Source organism: Ochotona curzoniae, unplaced genomic scaffold (assembly GCF_017591425.1).
Source record: "Ochotona curzoniae isolate NIBS_2020 unplaced genomic scaffold, NIBS_Ocur_1.0 contig_4501, whole genome shotgun sequence".
Classification (NCBI taxonomy): domain Eukaryota; kingdom Metazoa; phylum Chordata; class Mammalia; order Lagomorpha; family Ochotonidae; genus Ochotona; species Ochotona curzoniae.
This window is the reverse complement of record NW_024466307.1, coordinates 7417553-7435815: the sequence shown is the minus strand read 5'-3', so window position 1 is coordinate 7435815 and position 18263 is coordinate 7417553. Positions and strand designations below refer to the sequence as shown.

The following is an 18263-nucleotide window of genomic DNA, read 5'->3' as shown; positions in this document are numbered from 1 at the left end:
ACAATGGCATCCTACAACAAGCATCAGTTCAAGTCCCAGGTGCTCCATTTTCAATTCAGCTCCCTGTTAATGCACATGGGAAAACAGCAGATGACAGTCAAAGTGTTGGGCTTCTGTCACTCACAGGGGAGACCTTGCTTCGGCCTGGCCCGGCCCCAGCTCAGTGGCCATCTAGGAATAGAACTGGTAGACAGAATGTCTACCTCTAACTCTGCCTTTCAAATAAATTTTTAAGAGACAGTAGAAACCATCTCCAGTTCTCATGAAAGATTCTTACCATACCTTGAATCTAACACCCTCTTCCAGAACGATATAGCCTTTGGAAGGAGTCAGATCTGTGGACTCCATTGAGGAATTCACTCCTGTCACCAGGAACTGAACAGTCACCGTGCCAAACAATCCCTGGGCAGGTTCCCGCAGGACATATAGCACCGCCACACTCTCCTGCACATGCAATGCTGTTGGCTCTCTTAGGAAGAAGTGCTCCGTGTTGTTAAATGATAGTACTCCTGGTCCATCATCATTGGCAAGGACAGTAATTAAGGCTGTCAAAAGAAACATTTAAGCATCAACTGAAAAGAAAGGGTTGCACATGCTATAAAGGCTGTGTATGCCTATTTTACTGGAAACTTGGCTAACTCTTACCAACAGAGAATTCTGAGCTCACTTTAGAAACTGCAGCAATTTAAGAACACTTAATAAACTATATTCACTCATGACATACACACTCCGGCATGGAGTCACCGTTATAGAGTAGTTGAGTAGTTAGTTGAGCCTCTTCCCGACACCCAGAATCCCACAGAGATGTTGGTTAGAGTCGCAGTTGCTGCACTTTCATTCTGGCTTCCTGCCTATACAACTGTGAAAACAGTGGAAGAAGGCCTAGGTGCTTGGGCTCTGCACCCACATAAGATCCCAAAACAAGTTCCTGGTTTAGGCCATTTGGGCTATAAGCCAGTGGATGGAACAAGTTCCCTGAGTATACATCACTCCCTCCCTGTGCAACTCTGCCTTTCAAATAAAGCTTTAAAGAAAGTAAACACCCAGTCGTCTGGGAATAAAAAGCATCTTGCTAAGCAGGATGAAGCAATATTGGTCATAGAGCAAAAGCAAAAAATCGAACAATACTGAAATCTTAGAAGCCATCCCTCTAAAAACACAAGTGAGACAAGGATGCCTGTTCTCATGGCTCCCATTCCACAGTGTCCTGGGCCTATTAGCAAGGAACACACATAACCAAGGAACAGAAAGCATGAGTTAGCACCATCCCTTTGTTCTAGGCAACATGACTGTCAGCTAAGAAAATGCAAGAAGAATACCATCAAACCATAACAATTCAAACTATAACCCTTCAGTGAAGAATTTTCCAATTTTTACTACCACTAAAAAGTAAAAACCAGTCCACTGATTTCTTGAAACTATTACAAGCCAGAATTTTTGTCACACATATCAAATAGGACAAATCCGAGTATAAACATTAATTTACTTAAAAATCCCAAGGAACACCAAGCCACTAGCTCAAACAGATGGCTGAAGAATCAGTCAGCACTCAGCCCTCCAAATGCACTTGGGTTCATCAATCCCACCAAGGGGCTAACTCATGCTAAGGACTCTGCCAGCTCTACAGTTTGCCTTTGTCTCGTTTTCCCCTTCTACAAGCCGTCAGAAGGACATCAATGTGTTCAAGAGTAATAATAAACTGTTTCGAGTCAAGAATTCCGAGTTCATAAAATCTGTGTGCACTGTCAGTTTACCCTGAGTCTACAGGACCAGCATGGCTGTGAGATGCCACAGTAGGAACTACCTTTATTGCTTCATCTGCCAAGCAGGGAATCAGCAGAACTGAAACTCCAAAGCCTAGCTACTAAATCTACAATGAGGGAGCTAATGATATATGTAATCCTTTCCTTGAAATTTTTACTTATGGTACTGTATTACAATTTTGAAAAAATGAGGAATTTTTACTTATGTACACACATACATAATACATAGATTAGAAGCAATGTTCCACCTACAAGGGAATTTGAAATACTCACCATCATAAACTTTCATTCTAGGCACTTAAAACCACTAAGAGAACCAGTTGCTTCTAACTGACCCCATATTAGCAGACCAGCAGGAGGCAAAAGGATACTGTACAGGAAATGATCCATTACCTGCTGTATGTTCCCCTAGCTCTAGCCCAGGAGAAGGATTAGTTAAAATCAGCTGAAATTTTTCATCTCCTTCTGGAATGTCATCATTAAGAATCATGACGTCAACATTTTTGTACCTTTCTCCATCAGCAAAATGAAGAATCTGGTTAAGAAGGCAAAAGTAGACAGCAGTATATCTCAGCTTTTATCAAATGTTTAGGAAAAAAATACAACAGGGTTGTGAGTGTAACAAGTTATTTCCATGGATCTCTCCCTTCCCCTTTATATTCTGATTGATCTACTTAAGACAGTGTAGAAAGTGAAAAAGGGTAGAGAAGGAAGTCAACATTTGGTTAAGGAATAAACAGCAGAATAAAGCAAATAGAAAGTATTTTATGACTCTAGGCATTACAGTGAAGTTATAACAAGGGAGTGAAATAAACAAGATTCTTGAGAAGCCTAAGACACTCTGAAAACATAATTCTGGTATAAATTCTGCAACACCTTAGCTTGTATTTCATAAAATAGCGAATATACACAAGTCTTAAAAATAGTAGTGATGGTTAATCTTATCTTATTTGCCAAGAGTGAAGGCAACCCCCCCCCGCCCCCGTGTGGGAAAGCGTAACAGTTTCAGTTAACACATAGGATCTAAATCACCGGAATTCTCAACCAAGTGGGCACTATAAAATAACCTGTACAAGTCACCTGTATAAAATCGTGAGACCCACCATTGGGGTGAAGATGTAATCCAGCCCCAGCTGTGCTTCCAAATTCTGGGCGTACGCAAACAAGGCCACATGGCCCACTGCCGCTCTGCTCCTCTGGGCTATCAGCGTGAGGCTTCCATGGGTTTCATTTACTTCAAATCTACAACAAAGTACAGAGAATACTCCTTGTTCTCCATTACAAGCCTCTGCTAGTAAATAGCAAAGAATCAAATTCCAGAAAGGGCATCCACAGCCTCAGGCTCACCTGTCATGTTGCCATTCGACAACACCTCGGGCACCATCATTGGCATCAATAACAATTTCTGCAGTCAAACCTTCTGAATCTGAAAAACACACAAGAACCTTCTGTATTGTCAGCATAAGTGACCAAAAAGATCTTGCCCCATTAAGATTATAAAGTTCCTATTGCCTGAGCAGTTCTGGCATCATTAAGAGATCTCTGGGCAAAAAAGAGAAATGATTGTTTCCAGAAAAGAACACTTTTTGCTAACAAGAGCCACCAATAGGTACAAATTTGATCAACTTAGCATGGAATCAAAATAGAAACAAAGCCATAATCCTTAGTTTAACAAACAATACTTGGCATCTCTGTTCTACAACATCACTATTTCAGGAGGAAAATGTGAATTACTACAAAAAGTAGAAACACCAAAGAAAGAAAAATAGAGAAAAGCAAGGAGTGTGACAAAACACAGGACTGAAAACTAGCTTCAATGTTATCAGTGCCTACAAATCCATCTGCAAATACTGTGTTAACGGTTGGCTTCTTGAACACCACGTTTACCTTTGATTTCAGAGGTGCTACCTTAGCCTAGCACACTTGATGAAAAGTGAGTAGTAAAGTGTGACTCCTTAGAGTAAGGAAACCAACACTATGCACAGAGAAAATAAAATTAGCATCTACTCTGATGGGCACAAATCCTAACACACAGATTTAGAACTCAGCCTTATCACTCAAGTCCAGCTCTACCCACCACATCCTAGCTGTGTGGCTTGGGACATATAACAGTTTCTTCCTCTTCTGTAACGTGGGAACATGGACGTGAGGACAGAACTGACCCCCGAAGCATGTGAAACAGACGCATTAGGAAACATCCCACAGTCAAGTATTCAAACTAACTACCAAGAATAAAAAAAACAGGAAGTATTTGGCTAGCTTTCCTAATGTGAATATATACCTTAGTGATACTTTGAAGTAACCCAGTCATTTAACTCATCCAATTCCTTTGGAAAATGATAAATAGACCACTATGTTGAAATTTCATTTTAAGGAAAAAAATTTTTGAAAACCGAAGAAATGGGAGAAAACAAAGATCCCATTCATCAATTTATTCTTCAAATCCCCAGAAGATTAAGGGTGGGCTGGAGGAATTTGATTCAGGTGTCAGAAAGTCAATTGTGTCTCCAACACAGCTAGCAGGAACACAGGCACTGTAATCCTCTCTCCTGCCTCCCAAGTTTCACATCCGTAGAAAGCTGGAGTCCAGAGCCAAAGCTGGAAATCAAACTGGGTACTCTGATATGGAACATGGCATCTTATCTTCATCACAAGGCTACATGTCTACCCTGCAGCATTTAAGTTGTCTCAATAAGCATTAGAAATAAAGGCAGCTGGCCCACATTGTTAGATAGCATGTTAAGCTGCTGCCTACAGGGCCAGCAACCCAATTGGGAGCTGGTTCGAGACCTGGATACTTCACTTCTGATTCATCTCCTTGATGATGTGGCGGAATTCAAGTGCTTGGGCCCTTGCGTTCACTTGGGAGATCGAGAGGAAGCTCCTGGCTCCTTTTTTTTGACCTTGCCCAGATTCAGGCACTGTGTCCATTTCGGGAGTCAATCAGCAGATTCTAAAATGTTCCGACTCTACGTCTCAAATAAAATGTATCTTTAATTTGAAAAATGTGAAGGAGGAATGTCTAATTCTTTAAGCCCCCTGGGTTTGGCCAGGCGTCTCTTGTAACCCAGATTAGTGTCCTGCCCAGAGCACCTTGCACCCCAGAGGCAAGAGCACTGCCCTCCCTGCTGTTCACCTCCATCTCCCATTGGACGAACTTCCCCCCAAGTATTCCAACAAAACTTCCCAGCAGTCAGTGTCCAAACTACAAATAGAAATCTGTATGCGGACATTGGAATGAATTTTTAAAGGAAACTACGAAAATCTATAGTAAAGTTCAAGTTTTACCTTTTAGTCTGTAATGAATTAACTGAGTCTTTTCTAAAAGCATGAAGAGAAAAAAGATCAAAGGTCAAAACAGAACACAGGAAACAGCCAAACAAAAGCTCAGTTTACCTTTTTAGAAGAAAAAAATTTTACTTCAGACATCTAATGAAGATCACTAATTAAGTTTTAAAGGAAAATGTCTTTCAAAAAACTAATCAAGGACTAAGAATTTGGTTATAAAACAGTTGTAAACTTTTAAAGAATATCACAGCATAATTCTTAATGTCTTTAGCCATCCATTGTACAAAATTACGATAATCACTAAACTAAACCTATAAGTCCATTATATTGACATATACGGCCGAGATTTACAAAGATCAAAAAGTGTGATTGAAAGATTAAGTTCCCTTATTTCAAAAGAATGAAAACAAAATCCTATCATACCAAGTCTGGGAGGAAATGAAGTTACCGGAGCCATGATAAGTTCAACAGAAGTTAAGTTCACCAGGAAATACTCTTCTAGTTCTGGCATGTCATCCTGCAAAATTACATTTGTTAATGCCTTTCATCATCCTCAGAGAAACTGCCTTAGCACTCACAGGTGGTTTTAGAATTATCTTCACATATTATACACAAGTAGAAAATAAAAATTCACATAAAGAAAACATTAATAGAAAAGACAACACATACCTGCTTGTGCAGAAAGCTTTCAATCATGAAATCACTTAAGTGATACTATTGAACATCTTACACCAACTACATAAATACACCAACCTTAACATTTTAAAAGTTAACAAAATTTTAAGTTACCCTAAAACCCAGCATTTAAAATGAGGGATTAAATGATAGAATTAAAAAAAAACACACACAGGCTTCACAATTAGGGAAACCTAATACCAAATTCCATTAAGTGTCACTCAAATTAGAGGACCTCAATTCAATTATTTGGGACAGATGTACTACTGCTTCAAAATCACGTACGTGGACTAGAAGGAATGCACTGAATTGTCATTCATCATTGGTCCACACAATAGCAATAACGTACAAGAGGTTCCCAAAGCAAGAAGATTAGAAAACCTACATAAGGCACACAGCCATACAGAAGTACATAAATCAGTAATTGACACAGCTCATAGTAAACAATTTCAGAAAATAAGCTTACGGTAAAAAAAATTTTTGAAAGTCACACATATGAGGTCTTTCACAGTTCATGGAAATGTGTATTATGCAAAATACTGCATGGATTTCACAATTTTTCCACAAGATACAAACATCTTTTTGTGTTGGGTTTCCTCAAACTCGGAAGAACCCTCCTACATTTATGCACATACATGTGACATCAGTACATGCACACCAACCTGCACTTTGTCTTCATTCTGTTTACTGGAGATAAGTCTCCATGTGAACAAAAGTACAAAAGTGAACATCAGAGCCTTTAGGTGATGCTGAGTGATACAGGCATCAACTTGTGTTAAAAGCGACATCACAGAACTGCGCTCCACTTGTCCCTACTGGCAAGTCACTCGCCGCCTCCTTCTTGCTAAGCATGCCACTCTCCAGGGTGGCTTACCTTTATGTCAAAATGCCTTCTTTCTGAGCCAGTGCTACTTAGGGAGCAGAAATGGTTGCAAAGAGCCAGGGAGATAGAGAAATGCAACTTAAAGTCCATGTTCCAAAAACTAGATCCAGGAGTGGATTTTAGTTTAGCATTGTGGCAATCACATCCCACACTCAAGTGCATGGTTGGATTCCTGCCTTCTAAGTCTAGCTTCCTACTTGTGGACCCTTGGAGGCGGTTGTGATGGCTCAACTGAAGCCATTTATGTAGAAGACCTGGATGGAGGTTCTGCCTCCTAGCTCTGACCACATTGAGCTATTGGACATGTGGGTAAAGAACCACTGAAAGAACCCTCTGTCACTCTGACTCCCAAAAAGTAACTTTCAAAAATTCTTAAATTACATAAAGACAGGAAGGATTTCTATGTTTTTTTTTAATTTGGCTGTGTATTTTTCCTTTCATTAGAGGCAATTACCGCCACAAGGAAATTGCTCAGGGCAGTGCCAATGACATCATGGAGCAAAACTTACTGGGTGAATAAGCTATGTGCCGAAACAGTGAAATTTTTTAAAAATTATTTCTCATGCTAAGTTCCTTAGGTTCAGGAATATCTCCTTCCACCCCCCTATTTCCTCTGCACTTCATTTGCCTCTATTATAATAGTGCCTGAACAGTAACACAAGTCCATGATGCTTCTATTAAGTGTATCCCAACACTGTAGGTTTAAGAGAATGGCATAACGTTTTTTGCTCTACCAGTAAACTAAGGAAATTTCTTTATTACCTTCAACGAATAGACTATTTGAAAAATGACTTGTGTACACATTTTATCACATTTTGTGTTATACGCCCATTCGGACATTAAATTCACCTTCTGTTTTATAGCTTCAGAGTTCTTACAATATAGTATTAGCTCACAACGTCACAGAAATCATTAACACAGCATGAGTTACCAACTTCAGATGGTTTATTCTACTTGTAATCATATAAAAGGAAGCTGCCTCCAGGAGCATAAAACTTTTTGAAATGAGCAAAACACATAGGTCAAAACTCTTAAATGCAACATAATTCTCTCCCTTCAACACTTCCATTCCAACATTTCCTACTCCCACTGCAGATGGTATTTTTATAAACCACCTGGTAGCTTAACACTAACCATCTCCTCCCCCAAACAGTCCAAGATCTTACAATATGAAAGACTATATGGAAAGCAATTTCAGTCAACAGTGATCACTGCAAACTTGACCATAATCACATTTTATGCCTCCAGTGAACTCAGCCCAACTATCTCTAATTCAATCATTTCCACTGAAGAAATTCTGGTCTATGGAGTTGCTGGTCCAGTTAATCAATTGGAACCATCAAAACATTCTTGAAAATGTCTTAGGCCAAACCCATTCTAACAGAAACTGCCTTAAGAAAATTCTTCATCACAATGTTTCTATTTTTTTTTAATGCACAATAGCATGCCTGCTTACCTAAGGAAAAGTCAAAGCCCCAGTGTGCCTTAGAGAGAACATGAACACAAATAACCAACAGGGGAATCCAAACTGATTAGAAGCAAATTCACAAAGTTCCTGCAGATTGTAATTCTACAAGAAAAATCCAGTGCTATAAGTAACTTAAAACAGAGCTAACCCGATAATCCTAATCTTCATAAAACTGGATGTCTTAAAATGCAAAGTTACCTACTGCCACTACTTCTGTTATTGATAGAAAACTCTGGCAAGTTCTACTTTCCATAGGGTCCCTTCATATTTAACACAGTAACAGGGAAAGTATACAAGAGTTGTACCTCAAGGATGGTAATGTTGATGGCAGCTGCTGTTTCCCCTTCTTCCAAAATCAGATAGGCCACTACAGGAACAAAATCAACTTCTGGCTCTGCTAGGTGTCCCGTTTGATTCTTGAGACTTAACATTCCAGGAACTGTGGCATACGTGATATTGATTGCGCCTAAATGAGCCAGGAGCAAAGGTTTTTAATGAAACCGGTGAAATGTCTCCTTTCAGACGTTCCATCTTTCTTGACCCTAATTCCCCATCACCCAGGAGGTGGTTCAGTGTTGTCCAAGTGTGGGCGAAGCCTATTTCCTTTGCATTGGGCTATGTGGCTTGCATTGGCCAATGTATGAGGCCGAAAGGATAATGTGCCTGTTCTCAGCCTACACCTCAAGGGGCCTTGTTTGCACTCTGTTGCTCAATAGAATAGAGAATGGAAGAAAATTTGTACTCTCAATGGAAGGAGTAAGAGACCCAAGTGGAACAGCACTAGCTCCGGCCAGACCCAGCCTTGACCTGTGGTCTCACAGCCAGGATGTGCCGAGATGTCACAGCTGTTATAAACAGGCCATGTTGTCATCTTCTCAAGTGCGAGTTATATAGTCCTGTCCCAAATAGATAAAAGGATTCTTTTCCTGGTTTATTTCTGCAATGTCTCTTACCCACACTACTGAACAACTCTCGCCTGGAAACCCCACTTCATTCCTGAGTGACAGACCTAGAGATCCGAATTCTCTGTTGATGAAAAGCTGGATGGTTACATTAGCCTCCTGTAGGAGGAGGAATCGCGACGAAAGAGCAAAATTGACGACTCCATGCGGTTCATCACTGGCCTCCACCGTCAGGGCAGCTGTGTATCCTTGAGCATCGAGCAGAGCCATTCCTGCTGGCAGCACACCTGAAAACATCAGGGCCAGGGGTGGCATCAAAGATCCCACAAAGACATTGGCATGAACTTCCAAATACCACCCAGGTAACTCCACACTCGAGCACAGTAGCCAGAAAGGTCACTGCTTTTAAAGCAATCCTCCTCAGACTCAAAAATAAAACCGAAATCCAAAGTTTGACAAATAGAACCCACACTCCAATTTTCTTCCAGTAGTAAATTCTAACTTTCTTCACTTGACAATTCGTGATCAGCATTAGCTACATTGGATGTCAGAAGTACAGAGATTGAGCAGGTAATTTCCTCTAAGTTGAATCTATCTGGGAAACTTTGCCTTGTGGGTAAGATGACCACATTACATGTCTAAAAGCAGGGTTCATTTCTCAGCTCTGACTCCTGCCTCTAACTCACCACTGTGCCAGACCCTGGGAGCCTCCAGGTGCTGGCTTAAGGAGTTTGGTCCTTATCGCCTACAGAGACCTGAACTGAGTTCTCAGCTCCAAGCTCAGCCTGGCACAGGCCTACCCAGAGACATTCATTGGGGAGTAAGCCAAATGGGAACCCAATCTTCCTCTGGGCCTCCGATTCTCAAATCCTTTAATAAAGGATAACAATTTGAATTGTAAATATAATTAGCACAAAAACTGAGTTGATCTATTAGGGTAAGATGACAGAACATTCTGCCTTTGCAATTGTACTTATTTCTTCACTATTCAGCAAGAACTTTACATACAGCTTTTCCCTGAATGTAGACAAGTATTCCCACACTGTAGTAGTGGTTTTATGTATCTCACATTTCCATGAGATAGTATTTGACACAATTTTGAAACTGATGTGCATGTAGCCATTCAATGCAAAAATTAACTGTTGTTTCTTTTCTAAATAATACACCAAGGAAAAAAAATCAAAGCTGAATCTTGAATTACCTTGTGTCTCAACATCTGACAGAGTGACTTGGTAGACTTCTTTCTCCTCTGGAATCTTGTCATCCAACAAATGCACAGATATTGTTTTGTTCAAGGATCCCTATGTCAAACACAAAGAAACCAATCCCATCTTTTGTGACTGAACAGAGATTAGCTCCTCTACTTACTGTGCTTTCAAAGTATTCTAAATGGGTTTGCATTCCAACAAATAATTCTGTGGTTTAAACACAGCAAAAACCGTTGATTCATGGGGAAACAACCTTAAAGTAGACAAGGTCTAATTTTGACAGATCTTCAATGAAATGTCATGAATCTTAGGAGCACTATTGCTCAAGATTTCAGACAATACAGTAAGTAGCAGAGATTGCTGCAATATCAACAACTAGAAAAACATGGAGCCAGGAAAAGACCGATGTTACAAGGATATTATTCCTTAGAAGTCCAAAGAGAAACTCATGGTAGAAAGTAGGAGAGGCTTGTCTTAAGATTGAGGCAGTGTGACTTAAGAGAATAAAAAAAAAATATTCCATCATCAGTGACTGCGGACGAGAGAAAGGTGATGTACTGGTGCCACGTTGCTCACCCCTGGATTTCTAACTGCATTATAAAGTTTTTCCTTCTGTTGTTACCTCAGGAAAGAAGAGTTGTCCAGAGAAGTTGGCAAAATTCAACTCTAAATTTTGTCCAATAATTTTCCAGTTAACAGTAACATTTCCCCGACCAGGGGGCGTTCTTATCACATGGAATTGTAGAGTTTCTCCTGTAAGTACAATATACACATTGATGAACGCTTAATGAAACATGAATTTAAGGTTTAAACTCCACAAACTCAAGCATGCAACTAGTACAGCACCTTCTCTAAGGACATTACCAAGTGACTCGAGTTTTTTGGAAATTTTATACATGCTGATTTTTAAACACAGGAATTGCACCATTAAATACTTATATTTAATAGAAATTTAGGAAATCCAACATGTAAAAGTTACAAAAGCACATGCTTAAATGGAAACACAAACTTGTATACACTCCAAAACATGCATCAGAACCTAGTTGTTCTGAAAATCACAGAAAATAACCAAGTCTTCGTGGTCCAAACTTGTTTAAACACAAGTAAATTCTCTCTTCACTTTCAAAAGGACACAAATTCCTTACACTGATATGCAATGTGATTTTACACAATGCATGCATAAAAATGCTTGCAAATACCTGAAAATCACATTTCTCTAGAGTGTAACTTACATAGATCATCAATGTTTTTGTTTTATAAAAAGAAATGCAAAGGACAGGTATCAGGCCTGCACTTCAAGCTCTGCAACTCCAACAAAGTTACAGCTTATCTTTGCTGGAAAACTGAAGGATGTTAGACACTTTATACTCCTGACTTTTATCCCCATGGTCTACTTCATAAAAATGAAAATTGTAACTCATTCCTTTCATATTGCTAAGGTGCCACAGAGCTCATTGGTGGTCACGTGGCTTACCAGAAGTAAGTTCAAAGCACTGGTTTTACATGGTGAGCTCAACTCAACGTGTTAATAAATTGTCACTAAAATCATTACATGAAAATGTAATAGAATGTAGAAAATGCTTAAGCAGAAAACATTTATTCAGATCTGAGACAAATCAAATTCATCAATATTCATTAGAACTGACATTTTCCTTAGCTACACAAGTAACTTCAGAGTACAGAAATAAACTCTTGTAACAGTCTTTAAACCAAGAAAGCAAAAAATAAAGTAGAAACACTGTTTAAATACTTGTTAAATTACCAATTTTTTATTTGTAAATAATATAATCCCAGGCAAATATTTCCAATAGAAGTTTCTTAACTACAACTATCATAAATTGGAGCTAGTGCTGTGGTGTAACAGGCTAAGCTTCTGCCTGTATCACTGACTCCATATATGCATTACTTTGTGTCCTGGCTGCTGCACTTATCCAGCTCCCTGCTTACAGTCTGGGAAAACACCCAAGAAGACTCAAATCCTTGTGGGAGACCAGGAGAAGGCTTCTGGCTTTGTATCAACCCAGAGCTCCGGCCATCGCCACCACTTGGGGAGTGAATTAGAAGATGAAAGCTCTTTCTGAGTAAAACCTTCAACAAAGCTATCACAAATCAATTTAGGAACACAAGATAAATACCTTCTATTTACACACAACACTTTGGTAAGCTAAACTGGTCTGGGAGTGTAGAGATTGTAAGAAGGCAAAAAGCATTGGACACTTAAAATGCATTTTGGGGTTTTTAAACCTCATTTTTAAAGAATTTTAGAGAGAAATATACAGGACTCCTATTCACTGGTTCATTCCCCAAATATCTACAATGAGCAAGGGCTGGGCAGAGGCCAAGGCAGAGATCCAGCAGTGGAACACAGCTCTGCTGTGAGACTGGCAGAGACCCAATTCCTTGAGCTGCCACTGCTGCCTGCAATGATGTGCAGTGGGTGAGCTGGAGTCAGAACTCAGTGCCAATAACTGAATCTGACTGCTCCAACGTGGACACAGGTGCCTCAGTCGCTAGGTAACCCTGCTCCCTGGGTACCCATAATTTCTGAAGTACAGAATCATTTGCTGTTTGGAAGCCTGTTCTCCCAGCATGACTATAACTAATAATATATTTAATCAGCCATAATTGACAGTATCATCGAATATTTCATGCTGGAATATTAGATGAACTATAACTACTTTATAAAAACTTAGGGTGTTCCTTTTGTATAACAAAATTTCTTATAGATCAAGTTTGTGTTGAGAAAGAAGTTTACCATGGAAAAGCATGGAGAAATCCTGGTGTGATTGAGTTGTTTGGCTTATACTGCTGTCTAGTGTCACACAAAAAATGTCTAAAAAATTTTTTTTAATTCATATAACCCATAGTTTTTGAAAAACTGAGTTAAAAATCCAAATAGCACTCAAAGGGCAAAAAAGTAAGATGCATGCAAAGATGCATGTTGACAGTCATAATAACTGCATCTGACTTAAATACTCCATCGAGAGTGGAAATGAAAAGATACTAAGGTAAGAACATAGTAGTAGCTTCCTTCACTTCTACATAAAAAAAATACCAGAAGTCAAAAACTACCTGGTAAATATCAACCTTGAAATTTTAACAGGTTACCATGGAGGTAAATGCTAAAAATGTTCTAAGAGACAATTTAAGCACGATGTATATACAAACAAGAGTAAGCAACGTATTTCTTAAACATTTAATCTCATAAGGGAACTGCAAATGCATAAAGCGCACGCACACACACACACAGAGTGTAATAACTCGCTAAGCAGAGCTGCTGATTCTGCTGTTTTAAGACAAACTCCAGAAACCTGTTCAACTTAAGATGCCTCCTGGGAAGAATGTCGATAGCATTCTATTGTCTGTATGTGTGGAGTAGCAAAGAGCATCACAAGAAAAAAGAAAACTTCAAAAACGTATCCTTGGACTCCTACATCCGGAAAAAGGTGAGAAGCCACCAGCTGCCACCCACTTTGCCAGGTGCCAAGCTGTCCTCTAGATTTTGACCAGAGGAAGGACTACAGGAAGCATGTACCCAGAGAGCCAGACTACATTATTGGCAAATTCATCCTGACACAACATTCGAAGTCTTCCAAAAGCATGTGACATTTTAACCCTGAAGCAGAGGATATGGCAAGGAGTTTCCTAGGCTTAGTGTAACACAGTGAAACAGATATTAGTTATTCCAGATGTTGTACCCATTTATTCTCAGAGTTATGATGGCTTTTAGAAAGATTAAAAACATAAACATAATGTTAAACTTGTAATGCACATGTATTACATGGCCTAAAAACACCAAAATTGACCACTTTCTACTGTCAAATGGTTTAAAAAGAATCCTGTGACGCTCATACTATCAATATACTTTGTTTAAAAAGTTAGCTGTGTCCAATACATGTGTCGTGCGCGTTTTTAAAGGAATGACAATTCTTGCTCAAATCTTTGTGTAAATGACAGTTCTGAGGCAGCTTAGCCGAGTAAAACCTGTAACAGACTTACAACAAGCATATCGGTTGTCCCATATCTTTAAATCCCATCATTATGTTTAAAAGTAGCATTTGTTACTCAGCATCTCCCCTCCTGCTTTAGAACACAGCAGCACTATTCTAGACACATCAACACATTCTTAAGCACTAAGGCTACTCCTCATGAATCCGAAAGACATTCTTGAGCTAGATGTCCAGTGTTGTCCACACTTCAACTCTAATCACAGAAGTGAAAATTCCAAACACTTGGCCAAAAGAAATGCTAACATTATTAAAACCTCACAGGGTAAGATATTCTTTGCCCATTTGGTTAGCAATTCTGTCTGCATCACCAATTTCTCTCTCACTCTGGGAAATTCATCATTTCCCATGCAATGTTCATGGTAATAAAGAGAAGATACAAAGTTTTTTTAAGTTGAATATACCTTTTGAAAAACCACTGTATGTTCAAGTAAAAGGCTTAGGAAAAAGATAAGTCCCCTTTCCCTGTTCCCCACTTTCATTTCAAAAATGCAAAGAACGCATTCTCTTGGGAACGCTGCCTCCTTGGTGTCTCCCCAGCCGTCTCTCCCCTCCCTACCTTGTAGCTTTGTGCTCCAGCCCTGATTATCTGCTTTTCTTCAACCCACTATAATTACATTTATCTTGCTGATTCTAACTATCTGCATTGAAAATCAACTCCATCTCTACCCTGAGGAAGTGTTCATTCTTGCTCTTACTATGACCTCACTACTTGTTCTTGCAACTCAACACATTTTAAATATTTATTGAAAGTTTCTGCATTATAAAGTTATGAAGAAAAGATCAGTTGAAGTACCACAAAGTCCCTGTGAAAAGGTGCACTGTTCCCTGGGCTGTGGATCACACAGAGCTGGGTTTAAGCTCTACCCCTCATGTGACCACATATATTGTCTCTTTCAAAGTCCATGTTCCCATGTGAAAATCCACTGTACTGCCATACTCACTTTATATGACTATAGGAAGTGGAACGATGAATGTACAGTTTCTGGCCCCAGAACACCGCATAACCACTGTTGCTGCTGTCATTCATAATATTATTCCAACCCTTTTCACTTAACGTTGTAAATACCTACTGATAGCTGTTGGTCTGCCTTTAGATTGGATATACACCACCTGATTTAGTCACCTGTGCTCACTGAGATGACAGCACACAATGCTCAACTATCATGAAGAGCACAGTGCTGGAAAACAGCCCCAGTGTTTGCATAGGTGAGGACAATCCACCTGCAAGCTGGGCATGCCACGAAGGAAAGGCGATGCACGCTTGGGCGTGTTCTGTTTCCGGCTTGTCATGCACTGACTAGCTGTCCTCCCCATCCTGTCACTCATTCTCCCTGGGTCTCAGCCATGGCTCCTCATCTGTGAGGCAGAGATCCCAGCACACCATCTACCTCATTCCCTTGCCTTCATTTTTCAGGTAATCTCATACATTCTAAATGCAAACTCTGTGGCTCTAAGAAAATCTTTGCAGAACTATTTTGGAAACTGACTTATTTAAAGACAAAATATAGCTGCAACATGTTAAATTATTGTAAATTAACACCTTGCCTACAACTTGAAATATTAAGATTGACAAACATTTTCAACAGACATTAAGGCTGTCTAATTTGGCACTATGTTCATACTACATAAAAACAGGATATGAAGTCTAGACTAAAAAAAATCTGCTAAAGTAGTCACCATTGCCTATGTAATAAACAGCCACCACTGAGTACATGCTACTCTTCCAGTAACTGCTATACACTTGACAATGACCTCTTATCCACTCCTCTAAAGAAACCTATGATGTAAATCCTCTTTCCTGCCATTAACCAGAGGAGATGGTGCCTATTCCATGGTGACCAACCTCCTTGTCATCACACCAGCACAGAGCAGCAAGGTAGAGTGTAGTTATCAGTCGGCAAACCCCTACATCTAATTAAGCAGTTTACAGCACAACCTTAAGAAAAGTAAGGTTAACACATAACGCACAACAGAACAGTGAACAGAGGGGAACAAAACCAGAAGCTTTAACGGGCTAAAAAACATCATCCAAGAAAAACAGAATGGATATGCTCAAGAGAAAGCTAAACCCACCTTCATGACCTATGACAGATCTGGAAGCTGTCTGAAAGCTAACAATTCCCGCCACATTATCATTGGCCAAAATGTGCACTGTGACAGTGTCCGAGCTGGGCAGAATTCTACTGCCACCATCAGTGTATACCAGGCTAATTAGGATGCTTTCATCATCCTCCGGCTCGGAATCATCCAGAATCGTTACGATGACTGTCTTCTTGGTTTCTCCTATAAAGCAATTAATAGAATAAGTAAAATCACAAAATCACCTGTGTAGGCAATGCATAAAGATCCACAATAACTTCTACTTTAAAAACTTAACACCATAATCAAATTCTGTACACTGATCTACACATTTTTTATAGAAAACAATGTAATAGTGCATTAATGTGGACATAATAGGGAATAGACTATTACAATTATAGAAATGTTAAAAGGTAGGTTTTCAAATTATGACTTTAAATCACTATCAACCAGAAAGATTGGGGACACCCAGGAAACAATGGAGCAAAAGAGGTGGCAAATTCCGAGTAAAAGAACCAGTTACAATGAAATGTATCATTGGGTAACTACACGGATGCAGTACAATGAAGGGAGGGAACAGAACTCCAAAGGATACATGAGAGGTACAAGGGCCAAGCAAGCAATTCCAGCGTGGTCTAGAATCCCACTAGCAAACAGTGTATGTCTAACTTTCCCTAAACCTCAAGCAGTTTCTGTTCTTCAGCCCATGATGTACACTATTTAATTCCTCCTCACTCTACGAAGAGAACCAAAGGGAGAGCAAACAAAAGGCAAAGGAGGGAGACAGGTTGCATGTTCTCTCCCTGACCATGCATTTTCATAACAGCAGTGTAAATATGGTCTCTGAATATACATTACCTGAACAGCAAGAACAGTCTATTTTGCACAATGCTAAACTCAATGTTCAAGAGAGTCATGATTTGTACCAGGCCATTTCTTAACATAAGGTTCTTTGCAGTTATCAAAACCACTGGAAAATCTAAATGTTCATCTTCGAGCCAGAGTCATGGCATATCAAGTAAAACACCTATCTGAAACTCCATCATCCCATATGGATGTAGGTCATGTCTTTACTGTTAATTCTTTCCCAGCTCCCTGAAAATACCCTGGGAAAACACAAGACGCTGAAGTGTCTGGGCCCCACCACTCTTGCAAAACCTCCTGGATGTCTAGGGAGTGAACCAGCAGATGGAGTATCTTTTTCCCTCTTACTTAGTAATCCTGACTTCCAAATAAATAAATCTTAAGGTTCCATCTGTGCTCCCACCTCATTATGTTTCCATTATGCTCATTGCAATTGAAGAAATATCAATCCACCCCCAATCAATTGGGGATATCATATTTCATAATCTCCTAAATCATTTACTAGAAAATAACCATTATAGAAATGCTTTATACAGCTTTTAAAATTAACAATTGTTAACACTTATAAAATATCATATGTAGCCTAACTAATTAGTATATATAATAGGAACTAAAAATGTAAACAGATGCAATGGATTTTCTCTTTAAATGGATTTAAGCAATATTTCACTCCTTTATTATGTACCTTGGAGACTTACATCTGTATGTTATTTTTTGATCAGAAAAACATTGCTTAGAAAGTTTACAGAATCCTCATTTCCCCAAATCAGGATTATTTTGATAGTAATCTCAAGAAAAAAAATACTTTCACACTCGAAAACTATTTTCAAAACACCAAGTCTTCCAACTTTAAGTTAAATGATTCAGCTCATCCTGATTCAGTAAATAGGATTCTCCCCTTTAGAACTGCTGGTCATGTAATATTGCAGAATATTGCTGATGGCAACTTACAATGGGGATTAATATAAGTGTGAAAGCAGGACTGACCTATCACTAACTTTATATAAATGTGGTCAAAGTTTATGCCATTTTTACATATTATTTTCATTGAAGGTTAGTCCTGAACTATCCACTGCATTGGAACATGACCAGCATCTTCCCAGGCACTACCATTTCTTTCTCC

General features: G+C 39.3%; 1 protein-coding gene across 1 annotated transcript in view; it reads right to left on the bottom strand.

The window, feature by feature from the left end:
• ADGRV1 (adhesion G protein-coupled receptor V1) overlaps window positions 1-18263 on the bottom strand; it is a 366107-nt gene that overhangs the window by 272640 nt on the left and 75204 nt on the right. The window contains exons 34-43 of the mRNA XM_040985862.1: window positions 16271-16480; window positions 10810-10940; window positions 10181-10280; window positions 9087-9266; window positions 8383-8543; window positions 5475-5568; window positions 3111-3189; window positions 2867-3005; window positions 2157-2298; window positions 283-545 (exon numbers count right to left, since the gene is read on the bottom strand). Of these exons, the coding sequence (XP_040841796.1) occupies window positions 283-545; window positions 2157-2298; window positions 2867-3005; window positions 3111-3189; window positions 5475-5568; window positions 8383-8543; window positions 9087-9266; window positions 10181-10280; window positions 10810-10940; window positions 16271-16480 (1499 nt within the window). The remainder of the gene's footprint in view (window positions 1-282; window positions 546-2156; window positions 2299-2866; window positions 3006-3110; window positions 3190-5474; window positions 5569-8382; window positions 8544-9086; window positions 9267-10180; window positions 10281-10809; window positions 10941-16270; window positions 16481-18263) is intronic.